At 38.4% G+C, this 16,051-nt stretch overlaps 5 protein-coding genes across 13 annotated transcripts; 3 read left to right on the top strand and 2 right to left on the bottom strand.

Annotated features, from left to right (window-relative positions):
- Positions 1–442: 442 nt before the first annotated feature.
- LOC124204174 (nurim homolog) lies at positions 443–9,021 on the bottom strand. 2 transcript variants are annotated; one of them, XM_046601216.1, is made up of 5 exons: positions 9,006–9,021; positions 1,577–1,883; positions 1,348–1,515; positions 1,147–1,280; positions 443–1,056 (listed from the first exon to the last, which is right to left on the bottom strand). In XM_046601216.1, the coding sequence occupies exons 2-5, from the start codon at positions 1,874–1,876 to the stop codon at positions 879–881; spliced, it is 780 nt and encodes a 259-aa protein (XP_046457172.1). In that variant the 5' UTR covers positions 1,877–1,883; positions 9,006–9,021; the 3' UTR covers positions 443–878. The 2 variants fall into 2 exon arrangements, with proteins under 2 accessions (XP_046457172.1, XP_046457171.1); XM_046601215.1 differs by lacking the exon at positions 9,006–9,021 and having other exon boundaries at positions 1,577–1,961.
- On the top strand, positions 4,163–7,550 carry LOC124204172. 7 transcript variants are annotated; one of them, XM_046601210.1, is made up of 11 exons: positions 4,163–4,247; positions 4,415–4,568; positions 4,631–4,942; positions 5,013–5,093; positions 5,177–5,473; positions 5,539–5,692; positions 5,760–5,881; positions 5,961–6,092; positions 6,168–6,313; positions 6,378–6,858; positions 6,933–7,550. In XM_046601210.1, the coding sequence occupies exons 3-11, from the start codon at positions 4,771–4,773 to the stop codon at positions 7,064–7,066; spliced, it is 1,719 nt and encodes a 572-aa protein (XP_046457166.1). In that variant the 5' UTR covers positions 4,163–4,247; positions 4,415–4,568; positions 4,631–4,770; the 3' UTR covers positions 7,067–7,550. The 7 variants fall into 7 exon arrangements, with proteins under 7 accessions (XP_046457166.1, XP_046457163.1, XP_046457164.1 ...); XM_046601207.1 differs by having other exon boundaries at positions 4,310–4,568; XM_046601208.1 differs by having other exon boundaries at positions 4,189–4,247; positions 4,307–4,568.
- On the bottom strand, positions 7,576–8,541 carry LOC124204175 (skin secretory protein xP2-like). Its single transcript, XM_046601217.1, has 3 exons — positions 8,463–8,541; positions 8,299–8,383; positions 7,576–8,209 (listed from the first exon to the last, which is right to left on the bottom strand). Exons 1-3 carry the CDS (start codon positions 8,469–8,471, stop codon positions 7,656–7,658), a joined length of 648 nt encoding a protein of 215 aa, XP_046457173.1. The 5' UTR covers positions 8,472–8,541; the 3' UTR covers positions 7,576–7,655.
- Positions 9,022–9,476: 455 nt separating the features above from the next.
- On the top strand, positions 9,477–12,587 carry LOC124204170. Of its 2 annotated transcripts, XM_046601206.1 has the most exons (6): positions 9,477–9,641; positions 9,790–11,312; positions 11,391–11,486; positions 11,550–11,654; positions 11,720–11,881; positions 11,943–12,587. In XM_046601206.1, the coding sequence occupies exons 2-6, from the start codon at positions 9,950–9,952 to the stop codon at positions 12,428–12,430; spliced, it is 2,214 nt and encodes a 737-aa protein (XP_046457162.1). In that variant the 5' UTR covers positions 9,477–9,641; positions 9,790–9,949; the 3' UTR covers positions 12,431–12,587. The 2 variants fall into 2 exon arrangements, with proteins under 2 accessions (XP_046457162.1, XP_046457161.1); XM_046601205.1 differs by having other exon boundaries at positions 9,477–11,312.
- A 728-nt stretch (positions 12,588–13,315) lies between these two features.
- Positions 13,316–15,588, top strand: LOC124204397. Its single transcript, XM_046601453.1, has 6 exons — positions 13,316–13,537; positions 13,628–13,961; positions 14,041–14,195; positions 14,257–14,461; positions 14,617–14,868; positions 14,939–15,588. The coding sequence occupies exons 1-6, from the start codon at positions 13,343–13,345 to the stop codon at positions 15,418–15,420; spliced, it is 1,623 nt and encodes a 540-aa protein (XP_046457409.1). The 5' UTR covers positions 13,316–13,342; the 3' UTR covers positions 15,421–15,588.
- Positions 15,589–16,051: the final 463 nt, after the last annotated feature.

Genomic DNA, 16,051 nt, shown 5'->3' with positions numbered 1-16,051 from the left:
CAACGGGTTCCTTCACATGATACATGTTATAATGACATATTCCACAATGTGGGATCAATCCACACCTGATATGTCGTATCCCTTGTGTTAGGCAGTGATGACTTTCTCACTGGTTCCATCCATCTCTATTTTACGAATCCTCATATAGTTTAACCGACGCGCTAACCACTATACCATGCGCGTCTGTGAATACATAACCATTTTTATAAATCAACTTTTAACCCGACACTCGATTCATTGCGTTGCAAATTTTTAATATAGACAGACCTGTATATTTTTCTTTAAAGAAAATAAAAGAATAATTAAATATTTTAAATTCCCAGATAATTTCGATACTTTTGGGGGATCATTCAGTTCAGTCGAGAAAGAAATTGAAAGAGGAGAAATTCGAGAAATGGATGAAGGAAATGTAATAACGGACCAAATAGACCACGAGTGTTTTTGTTGAAAACGAGTTTGCTGTATTTCAATTAAGTAATCAAAAAGGATGGACGAATTCAGTATTCATGACATGCATAGCAAGTTGGAAAAAAAAAATAGTTACACAAGGAGTTATTTGATTTGAGGAACAGTGAAGAGATCCTTTTAAAGGTGTTAGTACTGGAAACATTTCCCTTAAGACTAAACAGAATGAAATAGAATTTATAAATTAGTTATTGTAGCGCTTGTTGAAAGTTTACCATCTTTGGATGAAGGACAAAATAATATTCTGTGGTTTTTATAAATAATTTCGAAAAGAAAAAAGCATTAATCAGGTAGACACGGATCTTATGGCTTAGTGTGCTAGATTATTTAAGGTTAGGGTATCTCAATTATTAGGAATTTGATCATGTTTTCAGACATATGAATCACTGCAATTATTTGATTTGTTCACGCCATTAACCTCTGAAATTTCTAAACTCAGAGTTTTGCATTTGTTTCCTTCGGTTACTGTACGATATTTCATGTTGTTTGCGTTCGAGCTGTCTTTGATGATAGCGTCTGTCATCCACTGTTGGCTCCCAAGCTACAGCCATGTAAACAGTGAAAGCCAAAGCTAAAAGGAATCTGTCCAAACTAAAAACAAAATGCCAAATCATATAAGGGGTAATAATATAGGTGTAATTGTTGGTAATAACAAAAACGGTAGTATACAATATACAGTACCTCATAAAAGGAGTGATCCAAAGCAGAACTACAATGCTCATAAACCCTGGATGACGTTTGTGTTTGTAGAGGCGTTGAAGTTCAGTTGATTTCAGATCTGAAGTCTCAGCCAGATTAAGGCAGAAATAGTAAATCTGAAACAGAAATGCATAGTTTGATGTAATATAGTATAGAAAAACACAGTTAATAAAATGTACTTACTTGTCTGATGCCAATCAGATCTGGAAGATCAAGGAGTACTGAACCTCCATATATACTAGCCCATGACAAAACATGAATTGTAGCAAAGATCCACCAAAGTAGTGAGCCATCAGTATTTAGCCGCCACAAACTATATGAGGTAATTGGAGTCCACAATGCCATGATGATCTAAAAATAATGAATATTAGTTTAAACTAGCTGTAAGTAGTGACTTAAAAAAGTTCACAACCTGAAGAGCCACCGAAGTGAGGATGACATAAATACTTCTTGAAATAGACGAAGTGATACGGTGTCGACGCAAGTAATCTCCAATTTGACTAGTTTTCAAATAACTGTGCTGAGCAACAAATAATGCAACTAAACCCGCATTTAGCCACATAGGAAAGAAAAGACCTTGGCCAGGCTGACTATCATTTTCGCTTGATGACTGAATGGTTGATACGGACCACATCACCTTCCACATTGTAAACCCACTCAGTGTAATAACAAACGTGCAATATGCAATGGGAAAAACCGTGGAAAATGTCATCTTACTCTTGGGTAGGGCGGGCTATGAATTTTTGGTTTGTGTACAAAATGAAAAGCGAAAAGAAAAGAAAGTAACAGTTTGAATAGACGACATCTAGCGGAAAAGAAGGAAACAAAAACTTTGCCAGATTTTGACAATTGACAATAAACAAATAAATGAATAATTGGTGAATGGTGATTAGCTATTATTATAATATTATTTTGAAATTGGAATATCTGCCATTCGAGATCTAGGAGAAGAAAATAATTTATTTTTGTTGCATATAGTTTAAAATAAACGACTTGTCACTTCTCACTTGTGTCCGCTGTCCGGTAAACAACGCGATTGTGTATGCGGTATGGAGTTGTCATCCGGCAAACATTTAATTGAGAAGCGCAAGGAATATCAAATTACACTTGGGTTTTATCGTCCACTCCATGCTGGACTTCATACATGCTAAACCAGCACTTCATATATACACTGGCGACACTCTGGAAACACCCAATTCGAATGAGCGAGAGTCGGTCTTCATATCTCTCTATAAATACACAGTAGATTTTGAGTTCCTATTCAGTTTCAAACAACAGTCGTGTCTAAATATTTTACAGTACTAGGAAATATTATCGTCTCACCGACTTTGAATAATATTTGGTCCATTTTGAATAATTAGAACCACATTTCAGATTTGGATAGTCTGTTTTTCCGTGTTTGTCATTTTGTACTATCCGTTTTTGTGTTGTTAAACTGTTTTTTACAGTACGTAAAACACCGAATAACCGTCATATACTTTGCATGAAATGTTAGTTTTTGTTTTTTGCCAATTTTAATTTTGAGTGCTACATAAATAAATCAAATAAAATGCGGTTATACGTGTAACCTTTTTCTAGGTGGTGAGGTAAGTCGGAATCGATGGTACACCCATAGAAACGAGATTATACATTGCAGAATGCAGATGCATAATATTTTGTGGGCGTCAATGTTCAAATGGCTCTACCATTACTACAAGGAAAACGTTTGATCGAAAGTAGTATATTTTCCAAATTCTTAATATTATACATAAAATATTTTCAATCTTCTTTAATCGTGGCATATCGACAGTTACTTGATTCAACTACGCGATCTAGTCTGTATTAAAAACTTAAAAAAATCAAGATAGCGGACTGCCGGACTGTATGTTACGACTCCGCTTTTATGATACAAGTTATGAGAAACTGAAGATGAAACGCAGCAGCTGGTCTTTTTATAAGGTTAGGCCCTTTCCCTTTCCCCCTAGGGTGCGTCAAGTTTTTAATAAGAATCTAATTCCTGCAAGGCTAGTAGGCTACAGGCTTCATCCACGGTCTACCAGGAGAGGTAGACAAACGCCATAAGAGCAGAATAGTCATGGACATAAAACTTTTATGGTTCCCTGAAATTCCGCTTGGTGCACGAGCTTCAGGGAGGCATATAGATTCAGGGTCTGTTTTTTATCAGCATTATTCAATGAAGATCAGTTATAAAAAATGATAATGAATAATAATGCCATATCATTCCCATGGTATATCACAAATGGACTACAATGAAAATGCTTGATCGAAAGTAGTATATTTTCCAAAAGAATACATTTTGTCAATTTCATTGAAGATTTCTAGGATAAATGGGAATTCTAATAACCTCCAGCAGACTGAGGAGGGGCACCATAAGAGCCCATTGGGGCTGGCTGGTGAGATTGCGCCATAGGAAGAGCATATCCTCCGAAAAGAAGACATTGGGATCAGCCGATGATAAGATTTGGCCATCGGAGCAGGAGCAACTAAATTTACATGTTAATTCTTAATCTCTCATTTGCTATTCAACTCGACGAAAGTCACTTTTGCCTCCTCGTTTGGCTAATATTTCATCGTAATTTTCCAATGGAAATAACAGACGCGATAAACTCTTTTTCTTGCTCATACAGATGTATTTACAAGCACCTGAAGTGTAGCCGGCGTGTAGCCGGTGTAGCAGACAGCAGTTATCACGGTTGTGTGACGTTCCTGAACAGGTTCAGTTAGTCGGTAAAATGCAAATTACAAATGTTGTTTTTACTTGTTTTGATTTCAAGTTATTTATTGAGACCATTTTAGTGAATCAGTTCGACCCAAGATAAATGCATCACTGACAACCTGCAGCAGAATGTAAGCGGTTTAAATTGGCAAGGAAGAAGCAGGACAAGGTGAAACGGTCACGTCGAGGGAGTGCATTAAACAACCCTTTTTATTATTAAACGTAAAACCAGAATTTCATTAAAACAGATACTACCATTATCCATTAGGGGAAAATCTTGTCGCACGGTATAGGCGATCGTACGATAACTGATCGTTGAAATTCTCTACAAGAGCGGCAATTATATAGCCTACAGCTGCAGTTCACGGTACCTTAGACATGCCAGTCCTTTACGTTTATTGACTTGTTGGTGTTCTTTATTATCAGTAGATTAGGTGTTGGCTCTCGAAATCCCTCTGATATTGCGAATTTTTTACTACTAGTCCTGATACGGACATTTTCGTAAACCCTTGATGTTTTTGTGTATTGCGCCAGCGTTTGCATCAGAGGAAAATGCATCCGACATTCAAGATTGCGCCGAATCTTCCCAAACAATTTAGCCGGTAATAAAACGGGTTCTCTTTTATATTTGTTCAATCACCCCAGCTGAACTCTTTCAACTCGGATGTAGATTGAATTGCACTTGGAGGTACACGATGCGCGTACGTGACTTATGCGCTTTTGTTCTAACCACTTTTCTACTATTTTAAGGGAAATGCGGAATTGCCAAAAGTCCAACATCCAGAAATTGTGTGCAGTATATAAGACGACGTCATTCGGACAATCTTTCAGAAGACATCGGTAGGGTATCCGACTAGTGACACCACTGCTGAAGCTTTTTCGACGAGAAGATGACAAAAGTTTTACTTCTTTCTGTTTGGCTAATGTTACAACTGAGTCGGTCCTTTAGTAGCGAAGAAGATTTTTACAGACAAGATTCAGACGAGTATTTTGTCAATGCGATCGGATTCTTGCCTTCTCCGTGGAACGCATTTTACTATCAGCCTAGAGCTCCAGTTCTAGGTATTCGTTTTGAATTTTCTGATTTGAACCTTATTAAAAATTTGTTTGTGGGTTTATTGATCTTCTACAGATAATTCCAGCTCGTACGAAGGTCGAACTATCAACAGGCAGCAGTCCATCGCCAATAATGCTGTGGCAGCACCCAATGAAAGTGAGTAGTGATGATTTCGTTTAAAATACCATTTCACGCAGCTAAAATAATAAGCTAACAATAATTGTGTTTTTGTATTAAAGAAGATAACGATCAGTCACCAGAAAGCCGTTTTTCCCTCGGTAGTTTGGGTACGTTCAATACCGGTATTTTCAATAATCGATTTTTACCCGGAAGTAAATGGAGACCCTTCGGCGGCCTCTCTAATCGAATTTCAATTACCTACAACCCTAACATGGAAAATTCTTTCGAAACCTTTGATTCCTGTACGTCACCGAGTCCGAGTGGTGATGCGGGAATCTGTGTACCAGGATCCGTTTGTTCCCTTTTTAGTGGTCGGCCAATCGGGTCTTGCCCCTTAGGCAAAATTTGTTGCATCAGTAAGAATACCAATTTTTCTTTTCCGTTTTCATATTTTGTGTTTCTAATTCTTCCCTTTTGATAGATACGGTCAACAAATGTGGTGGAGCTGTCACACTCAATAACACGTATTGGCATTCTCCAACCACGCCCATATCTGATTACTCAACTTGCGCACTGACCGTGAGAACAGATTACAAGCTCGCGGAACAAATGAAAAAGCCAATTTGTCAAATTCGGTAAGTCCTTTTTGATTTCGCTGTCCTGAACAAAAAAATCCAACTACTAATATCATTTTACCATTAGTTTGGATTTTGTATCATTCAATACCGCCCAGCCGACAGCTGGAACGTGCACGGACACTTTTCAAGTTGGCGGGGCCACAACAGTGGCACCCATTATTTGTGGCGACAACACTGGACAGCACAGTAAGCACAGATATCAATAAAATGCTACTTGAAATACTTACGAACGCATTTTATTGAATCACCTTTTATTATATTTCAGTGTACCTCGACCTTCCATCGTCGGCCCTTACTCCTAGCAATGTCCAGCTCATGTTCAGTTTTGGAGCTGTGACAGGTACCCGTTCATGGAACATCAAAATTGCGATGCTCCCCTGTGGCGCCTCCTACCTCGGTAAACCAGTATTCATTCAAATAATCAAACAAATTTTAATTGCTAATGATTATTTTATTTATTTGGTTGCTATAGCTCCCGTGGATTGTCTTCAGTATTTCACTGATCCTACTGGAAGAGTCACGTCTTTTAATTGGCAAGACGTCCCTGTTAGTGCAACCCGTCAACTAAACAACCAACATTACAACATCTGCTTCAGAACTGAACTTGTCTCATTAAAGGTTATTATTTACAAAGCACAAATTTATCGAGTTTCATATTCAAAACATTTTTTATTTGATTGAGGTGAGACAGAGAGCGGCCCAGATGTGCTTTTCAGTCTGCTCGGTCTCGAACGGGGACGCATTTTCTATTACTACACCCACCAGCACTGCAGCCGCTCTGGCCGCCATTGCTGTTACTACAGCCACAGCAAATCTCGCAGCTGCCCAAGCTCAGCTAGCTGTTACCCAGGCCGGTATTAATCCACTTTTACCAACGGCAGCCCAGTACCTGGCCGTTATCAATGCAAACACCGCCGTGAGAGACAGTCAAGCGGCCCTTTCAGCCGCCCAAACTACTTTCGCTACAGCGACTGCTACGGCCGCTTCTCTCTCTGGTGTGGGCATAAGTGCCCCGGTGAATGGAGTTAACATGGCCACCTGCCTTTATGATTTTCTTGTCATCGCCGGTGCCCGAGACGCTGCTAATGATGAAGCCGATCGTTACTGTGGGAACGCCCTGAATCCAGCCGCCAACCCTTTGTCGACAAACGTCCAAGTTTGTAGTAAGTTTGACGTTGTTAGATTTGTTTGACAGTAAAATAATAATTTGACCAATGAGAGATATTATTTTGTTCAGCTTTGATTAGGCCGTTCAAGATAAGTTACCGGACGGATGGGACGGAAGGCGCGGTGGTTACCGGAACGAATATTCTTCCGGCGCCAGCTGATACACACAACACTGGATTCTGCTTGGATTACCAAGAGAAGTAGACAGTCGACAGTGATACAATTTCATTTTGGTCTTTATAACTTAATACAGTAATTAATATTTATCTGTTATTAACGAGACAATTCCAAAGAGGTTCTGGTTTTTTGTCTTAATTTCGTAGTGGAACGATGTGATCTGATTACCATTCGTACTTTTCGTCGACTTTGAATAAGCAACATTTGAGATTTGGATAGGACTATTATGTTTTCCATATTGTACTATCCGTTTCTGTCTTGTTAAACTTTTGTTTACGTAAAACACCAAATACCCGTGCGACCTATAGTTGCTTTAATACTTTAACGCATGAAATGTTAGCTAGTTGTTTTTTTTTTTTTTGAATTTCAGTGCCGCAAAATATAAATCAAATAAAATGCGGTTATACGTTTAATGTTTTTCTAGGTGAGGCAAGTAGTATCAATGGTGCCCCTTAGAAAGAGATTCCTATACATTGCAGAATGCCGATGCATATAATAATGGTGACAACACAAATCGACTACAATGAAAATAAATGTTTGATCGAAAGTAGTATATTTCCTAAAAGAATACATTTTGTCAATATTCATTAAAGATATGTTGGATAAATTGGGAGTTCTAATAACCTCCAGCAGACTGAGGAGGGGCGCCATAAGAGGCCAGCATTGGGGCTGGCTGGTGAGATTGCGCCATAGGAGGAGCATATCCTCCGAAAGAAGACATTGGGATCGGCTGTTGATAGGACTGGGCAGCTGGGGCTGGCTGATGATAAGATTGCGCCATCGGAGCAGGAGCATGATGACCCCCGCTCGATCCTCCATAGCCCCCAGCTTGGCTATTACCTCCATGTCCCCCTCCGTACGGAGATGATGGAATCGATTGCGGATGCGATTGAGCAGGTGCTGAATGAACATGAATGTGGACTGGCGCACCTCCTGAAGATCCTCCGTAACCAGGGCCTCCTGCTGATGGCCCGTGGCTTCCGCCATAGCTTCCACCTCCTCCACCGTAAGAAGGAGCGGGAGCAGGAATTGGTCTTGGTGCTGGTGGGCGATGGACAGGTGGTGGTGAATAGACCATCACCGGCTGTGGTGCGGGAACGTAAATGATTTGCTGAGGAGCAGCGCCGTATCCGCCTCCACCGTGACTCATACCTCCGCCGTAGCCTCCGCCTAATTAAAATTGTTCAAAGATTGTAATCTGAATAATAGTCTAACTTTATGCAAATCAATTCTTGTGTGAAAGGGCAGTTTAGACCAACCTCGTCCTTTTCCTTTGGTCGCATCAGTGCCATGGACTAGCGCTAAGCCGAGCAGCACAAAACATTTAAACGAAATCATATCAACCTACATTTCAAAACATAAATAAAATGTAAGTTTTAGGCTTTTAGCATTGAGAATATCAGTATAGTTATTGTGTTAGTACCTTAACCATGCTGAAAGAGTAGTTTACTAACTGACACCGAGAACGATGGTCAACTGTGCTTTTAAATCGTCAGCACCATTCGTTTTTATACCGTTTGCTCAGTTGAATTTCCCTTGCTTTCAAGAGAAAGTAAGCATTTTGTAGACTCATGTGAAACTGTAGACTTCATTCTGTAAATTCATTTCGATTTAACTTACGTAGCCCGACGATTATTGTTGTACTTTAAAAATTCTATTCGGGACGTCAAGGGCAAACCTTTCCCTTTTCAACATGGTTGTTTTAATAAAGAACATTTAGGGGGGAAATCCTATCGGGGAAAACCTAGGGGAAAAACCTTTTTCATCCAGCTCTATAATAAAAAGAATAGCTCCTTTCAGTCCAAATTGGCGAAATCTGTCAAGCGTCCCAGGGCCAACGGCACATCGCTCTTACACGCAGAGAAACACACTGATGATGCCAATCATTCTCTTTTGAGTTGTATTTTTAATTTTTTATCCATTAGATTAGAATATAAAATCATATTGTTTACTTTATCATCCATACTTAAGTTTGGGTAGGGCGGGCTATAAATTCTTATTTTGGTTTGTGTACAAAATGAAAATTGAAAAGTGAAAAGAAAGTAACAGTTTGAATAGACGACATCTAGCGGAAAAAAGGAAACAAAAACTTTGCCAGATTTTGACAATAAACAAATAAATGAATAATTGGTGATTATTAGTTACTTATTATAATTCAAGTTTGATATTGAAATATCTGTCATTCGAGATTTCTGAAATATTATTTTAGTTTTTCGGGAAGAAAGGAAGGAGAACAGCAAACATTTTTTTTTTAAAGTATACTTATGTCCGGAAAACAACGCGATATGCTATGCATCCCATGCATCCGGTCTCTTTTTTTTACTGGAGTTGCCATCCACCCGCAAACATTTAATCGATAGGAATATCAAATTACGCTTGGGTTTTATCGTCCACTCCATGCTGGACTTCATGTTTTCATAGTATGTCAAACCAACACGTATGCACTGGCGATACTCTGGAAAAACCCAATTCGAATGAGCGAGAGTCGGTCTTCATATCTCTCCATAAATACAGTCAACAGTCGTGTAGTCAACAGTCTTGTACACAGTCGTGTCTCAAAATTATACAGCCAATATATCGTTAAATATCGTCTCACCGACGGGTATCTGTCCTCATTTATTTTCATCTACTATAGAAGGGTCTATTTGCTACATATTTTTTGTAAAGTTTATTGAAAAAGTCTATTCCTACAGTTGTTAATATTAAAAACACATATAATATCTCCATTTCCCTATAACTAATTTACACAGCTATACTGAATTGAAATGGCTGCGATTCCGATGAGGTCAATCTTCATTCACTTTTTGGCTTTATTTGCCGTTTGTCGTAATTGCCAATCAGAGAATCCTGGCGGTTGTTCTTCTTGGACGAAACTACAAATCTCACCGGATACTTTAAGTTCTATGAAGTATGGGAACTTTCTCATTGAAATTTATGAACATGTTAACAATCACAAGGCCACGACAACTGACAGCCAGAAAAAAATATTTCTACTCTCCCATTGCGCTATTGGATCACAAAAGTGCCATTAGCACATACAATAGGGTAACGAAACAATCGGAGATGAGATTCCGTGTGGAAATGTGGAACGACAAAGTCGAAAATGAAGTTGTCAGACATTTAAACAAAATCGCCAGTCAAGAAATACAATCCGATAACGTGAGAGTCTTACCTTTCGAAAAGGTCATTCTCGTCAGCAAAAGACCCACAGCAGATTATTCGATATCGCCGGAGTGGACGAATTATGACAAGACAAAAACCCTGTGGTTTCACCTGTCTTGTTATGACCGGGAAGTCTGTGACGAACTGGCAGATGAAATGCGATCTGATCCAAAACATTTTTACCACTTTAATGTCCTCTACAGTTTGTCATCGCAGAAGTCGCAAACCAAACAGACGACCATCACCATCGACAGTGTCACTTCCGGTCAAATGGTCACTACTCTTTTACAGAAATTCAGAGACAAAAACGAATTTTTCCTGACGGCCAACGACGAGAAGAAAATGTTGATGGAAACGGCCACCAACATCCGAATGGACACATTCGATGACTCGGAGGTCGTGACTCCGGAGACGGAATTTCAAATTTATAATATTTTAAAGGATTTGTTAGTCACTTCTAGGACGACCATAAAAGAGCAAAGCGACAAGACGTGGGACTCTGTTTTCTGGAATGAGGACAATTACCGACCGGACAAAACGACGAAAACTTTGAATGGAATCATTAAAAAACTGGACCCGGAAACTCAAAAGAAACTGGCGGATTTGTTTCAAAAAGCGGAGGGGCAATCAGAAATGGTAGAAAAAACACAAGAAGCGGATAAGGAACAATACACCGCCCAGAAATGGAACCTTATTGCAAAGAATAATTCGAATGCTGAACAAAATAGAAACTTAGAAAAGAAGGAGATTATCCAACATAATTACGACTCAAGTAGTTGGGTTTACGTGGACAGAATAAGTTTACAAATTTCAAAGAAAATAGCAAACGATTCCGACAGTTCTCGCCAGGTAGAAGTTTTGAAAGACGACGTGTTAATGTTATTACAAGGAAGTAGAGACCATGTCCAATGGGATGGAGAGAAATTCGTACCAAAACCCCTGCAACTGAGCAGAATCAATTTGGGCAAATTTCGCGACTCTCAATCCTTTCAGGATCGCAATGTCCGTGTCCGTTACACGAACGCTGAATTGTCGGCGCCCCTTAAATTTGTGGAACATGCAGAATTGACTGTCATTAACGAATGGGACAATTTGAAGGAAGAACTCAAAGGTTCAAAACGAATTTTGAAAAAAAAAAATTAAAAATATATTTATTATTAAATTATTGTATTAAATTACTGAATTTCAGCCACTACTGAGCTCTTAAACACAACCGTGAACAACTTGTTAAAAACAAATATCGAATTAAAAGTCGCTGAAGAAAATCTAAAAAAAGATTTGAGAGGTATAAATATTTTTTTTTTAATATTTGAAATTGGTTAAATTTTAATCGAATAAAGTGGTTCAGCAACTTTAAGTCATTTGGAAACCACAAAAACTAATTTGGCCTCAACGAGAACGGAATTGGGCAGTACGAAGTCTGCCGTTGCGGATTTAGCGACCAAATTAAATGGTAAAATTATTTTTTTTTAAACTTTTAATTCATAAGAGAGAAATAAAGGAATTGGAATTTAACAGCCCGAACGAGTGAATTAGTTGACATCGGTCAAATGCCAACCTCCTGTGCAGATCTGCAGCAAATGGGACAAAAAGTCAACGGATTCTTTTTGGTGAAAGGATCGAAGAAGATAGAAATGGTTTACTGCAACTTTTATCCTAATAAAAATAGGGATAAAAACGGTACGACATTCCATGTCTACTTTTCCTGTTTATTGATTGCCTAATTCTTTTATTTGCACAGATTTGCAGAAATGGATCGGAAATGCCGACGTCAAATCAGCGTCCGTCCATTTCTACGTTCAGAGAAATTCTTCATTCGACACACTCAACACCCCCATTCCGTTCGAGTTGATCCGAGTGAACGAGGGAAATGCCTTTAATTTGACGTCAGGGATATTCACGGCACCACGACCGGGGACTTATTTCTTCTCGTTCACCGGACTGGCCAAGTTTCCAAATTCATCTTCATCACAAAATCGTGTTTTTTTAGGAGTTTATCTTTACCTAAACGGGGGTCGAATCGGGTTGAGTTGGGTTAAAGAGGGAAACACAGTAGACGATCAAGACGAACAAGTCACTCTCCAGTCAATGCTGAACTTGAAAAAAGGCGATCGAGTCTGGGTGGCGATTGTTTATGTAACACCCGGAGTGAAATTGTATGACAACAATAACCACAACATCCATTTTACAGGTTTCCTGTTGGAGGAGGAAATTGTCGCGTCACTTTGAGTGTTAATGATCCGGAATGCGCAATATGTCACGAAAATTAATTTACTGATAAGATTGTAAAAGGATATAATTAATAGGGGTGCGCTAATTTCTCTACAAAAATTTGACTGTGTATGCAAATAGATTTATTGAATACAGAAATATTTTATGTGAAAAAATATAAACGGTAAGTAATTATCTGATTTTGATTGCCGGATTTATACGAAATGCTGGTAGGACTAGAATTGGAAGAAAATTCTTTCACGTCTAATTCAGATATGGATTAAGATTTTCAAAAATTATTTTCGCAGTTACATGCGTATGGCATTGTCGCACAAAAACTCGCATGTCTATTCGTAAAAATAAGGTTGGAGACATGAAAAGAAAAACCTGATTTGATTTCATAGTTTACAGAAAAAATGTATTAGTATTTTTAAATTTTTCTCCTGTCGCATTTTGAAATAAGAACGGCATCAGTGCGATCCCGCTCGCAGCTGAAATATTTCTGGGGCTACACCGGACAAGAATATAAAAATAGCCTAGCACTGCTAGCAGCACACGTGTAAAGCAGCGACAGTTATCTAAATAAGTGATCTGAATATTCCGACATGATAATTGCCAATTATCAATTACTATTATATAATTGTGATGTGTGATTCATTGCACCATTTGAAAGACAAAAGATGGCCATTGACCTTGACAACAGTAATCAAATGTAATTTTTTATTATATCCATTCAGAAAATGTCTCATACCAGCACACAACGTTCGTTGATATATAAACTCGTTTATCAAAGCAGCGAAAAGATAACAGCTCCAAATGTATTTTTAAATCATCGTTACTCCCAAGATATCAATTGCGAAGCTCTTCCTATTGTGAAACAGATCGAGGTCGACGGCAGTTCGAAGACATTCGGAGCAAATAAGAGCAAAAATGGTTCGACATTTCATTGCCTTTATAGGTTTATTATTAATTTTGATGAGTTGCCGTTGGACGAATTGCTCCGCTGCTGCTCTTACATTGGAAGAAAAATTTCGAGATTTAGAATTGCGACTAGAGACGACAGAGGCCAGAAGTGTCCAAGTTGAAGAAAAGGTGTCCCAACTAGAGGCTCAACTTGAACTAAATGTAAGTCTCATCAACTTGCATCAATTTGGCATTGACAACATTAAAAAAAAAAAAAAAAAAAATCGTAACATTTTGTTTTTTGTATACCAGAACGAAATAAGAAATAATTTGAAGTTTCAAGTAACAAAATTGGAGGATAAAAATGTTCAACTGGAATTTAAGATACAAGAGCAGGAAAAACTTTTAAATTACCTGCTGCGAAAAACCAGCAATCGCCCAGTTCCAATAGCTGATTCATTATCAGTTCCAAATAATCTTAAAATTCCAGTTCAATCGACTGGTAGTAGTAAGAGTGGAACCCCAAGGACATGCAAGGAACTCCGCGTAATTGATCCGTCACTTCCATCCGGAATGTATTCCATCGATCCGGACGGCCAAGGCGTAGGCGAAAACCCAATCAACGTTTACTGCGACATGACGTCAGGTATAATCAGATTTTAATTAATTTTTTTCCCTAAATGGAAACGAGGAAAAAGTTTTTATTTCTAAATATATTATGTTAGGATCGACTTCAATTCTACATGATAGCGAATCTGCCATCAACGTGGGACACTGCGCCGATCCCGGATGTTATTCACGATCCATCAAATACAACGCATCTATCGGGCAGATTAGAGCTTTGGCCGAATTATCGTTTGAATGTCACCAACCGATTAAAGTCTGTCATTGGATATTTTAATCTGCACTTTAATTTAATAACAACAATTATTATTTATAAGTACGATTGTTACTACGCCCCGTTCGAGTTTAATGCCATCCCCTACGCCTGGTGGAACGACAGAGACGGAAATCCCCAATACTTTTGGGCTGGAGATAACACGGAGGAAAATCACACTTGTCAGTGTGGAATTGACGGAAATTGTGTCGATAATTACGCAAAGTGCAATTGCGATGCGGCTGTTTACGCGCAATTAGTCGATGATGGTAAGTATTATGGCGATATAATCAATAATACGATCTATAAATAAGAGAATGCATCAACAATTTGTCCTTTTGAAAATCTTCAGAAATTATGAACTGAAAAAAATGATCGAAGTCTTCTTTGAATAATAATCTCTATTCTATCCCTACTTCTACAGGAGTCATCACTAACAAAAATATTCTGCCGGTCACTCGCCTGAATTTCGGGCGAACTCAGCTCGAAACTTCGTCAGGCATCCACACGCTAGGCAAATTCGAATGTACCGGAACGGTCGCCCTGACCAGAATGCCCACGTCTTGCGAGGATCTTTGGTTAGTCGGCCACACCCTCAATGGATTTTATTCCGTCATGGGATCGGCGATGATGGAATCTGTTTACTGTGATTTCACTAAACTCCCTGGCAATGACGGTAATGTTTATTTTTACGAATTATTCAATTCAATTCAATTATTAACATTAATTATATAATTGGGGAAAAGGTTTTCAGAAATGGATTGGATACGCCGACGTCAAATCAGCGCCCGTCCATTTCTACGTCCATAGAAATTCTTCCTTTAACTCAACTGGAATTCCGATTCCGTTCGATTTGGCGCGGGTGAACGAGGGCAATGCCATGAATTTGACATCAGGGATATTCACGGCACCGTGCAATGGAATTTATTTCTTCTCATTTGCGGGGCATGCGCGATTTCCATCTTCATCATCAACTGTTCTATTATTAGAAGTTGATTTTTATTTGAACAACAAATTTGTCGAGATAGGTTACTTAAGTGAGTCAAACACCGTCGCTGGTCAATGGAGTCCGTTGACCCTTCAGTCGACGCTGAACTTGAAAACAGGCGATCAACTCTGGGTGCAGATATATGGCATGTCACCGGGGGTGTATTTGTTTGACAACGTTAACCCCTTCACTCATTTCACGGGTTTCATGTTGGAGGAGGAAATTGTCGCGTCCCTTTGAGATTTGGTGTTGAACATTCAAAATACGCAAAACGATCGTCGAACCAGACATTTTTCTTTCGAGTTTATTTAGAAGAGGGATTGGTAGATAATTCCTCCAATTCTAATTCATTAACGGACGGGAATTTCTTTGAAATATTTTACTGTGTATATTTATCCAAATAGATTTTTTAAATACATTTATAACAACGACAAAAAATTAAAACATAAAACGAGATTATATTTTTCACTTTCTCCTTTATTTGAGCCAAATGTTTTCACAATTTCTTTTAACTTATTTTGGCAAAATATAAATTACGAATTATTTGCTTTTCGCGGGATTTCAGCTGAGGATGGGATTTTTTTCCCATATTTTTTGGAAATTAAAAAAAAATTTGATTGTCAGACATAAAATGAATTAATATACAGCGGATAATAAAAAAAATAAATGTTAGAATACTGTTTTCTGATTTCGTTTTTTTTTAGCTCTGCAAAATGATGTAATAAAAATTAACGAAATAAAATATTTAGGCGAGTCAAATGTCTTGTACCTCAATTAGTAGAGCAACATCTAACAACCCGAAAAGTATGCCAACCCGCCAAGCTTGGTCAAACTCGGCGGATTATACAACTGATTCTGAAGCGTCTTCAAA

Source organism: Daphnia pulex, chromosome 10 (assembly GCF_021134715.1).
Source record: "Daphnia pulex isolate KAP4 chromosome 10, ASM2113471v1".
Lineage (NCBI taxonomy): Eukaryota > Metazoa > Arthropoda > Branchiopoda > Diplostraca > Daphniidae > Daphnia > Daphnia pulex.
Note: the sequence above shows the minus strand (reverse complement) of the source record. Positions and strands in the feature narration are given on the sequence as shown.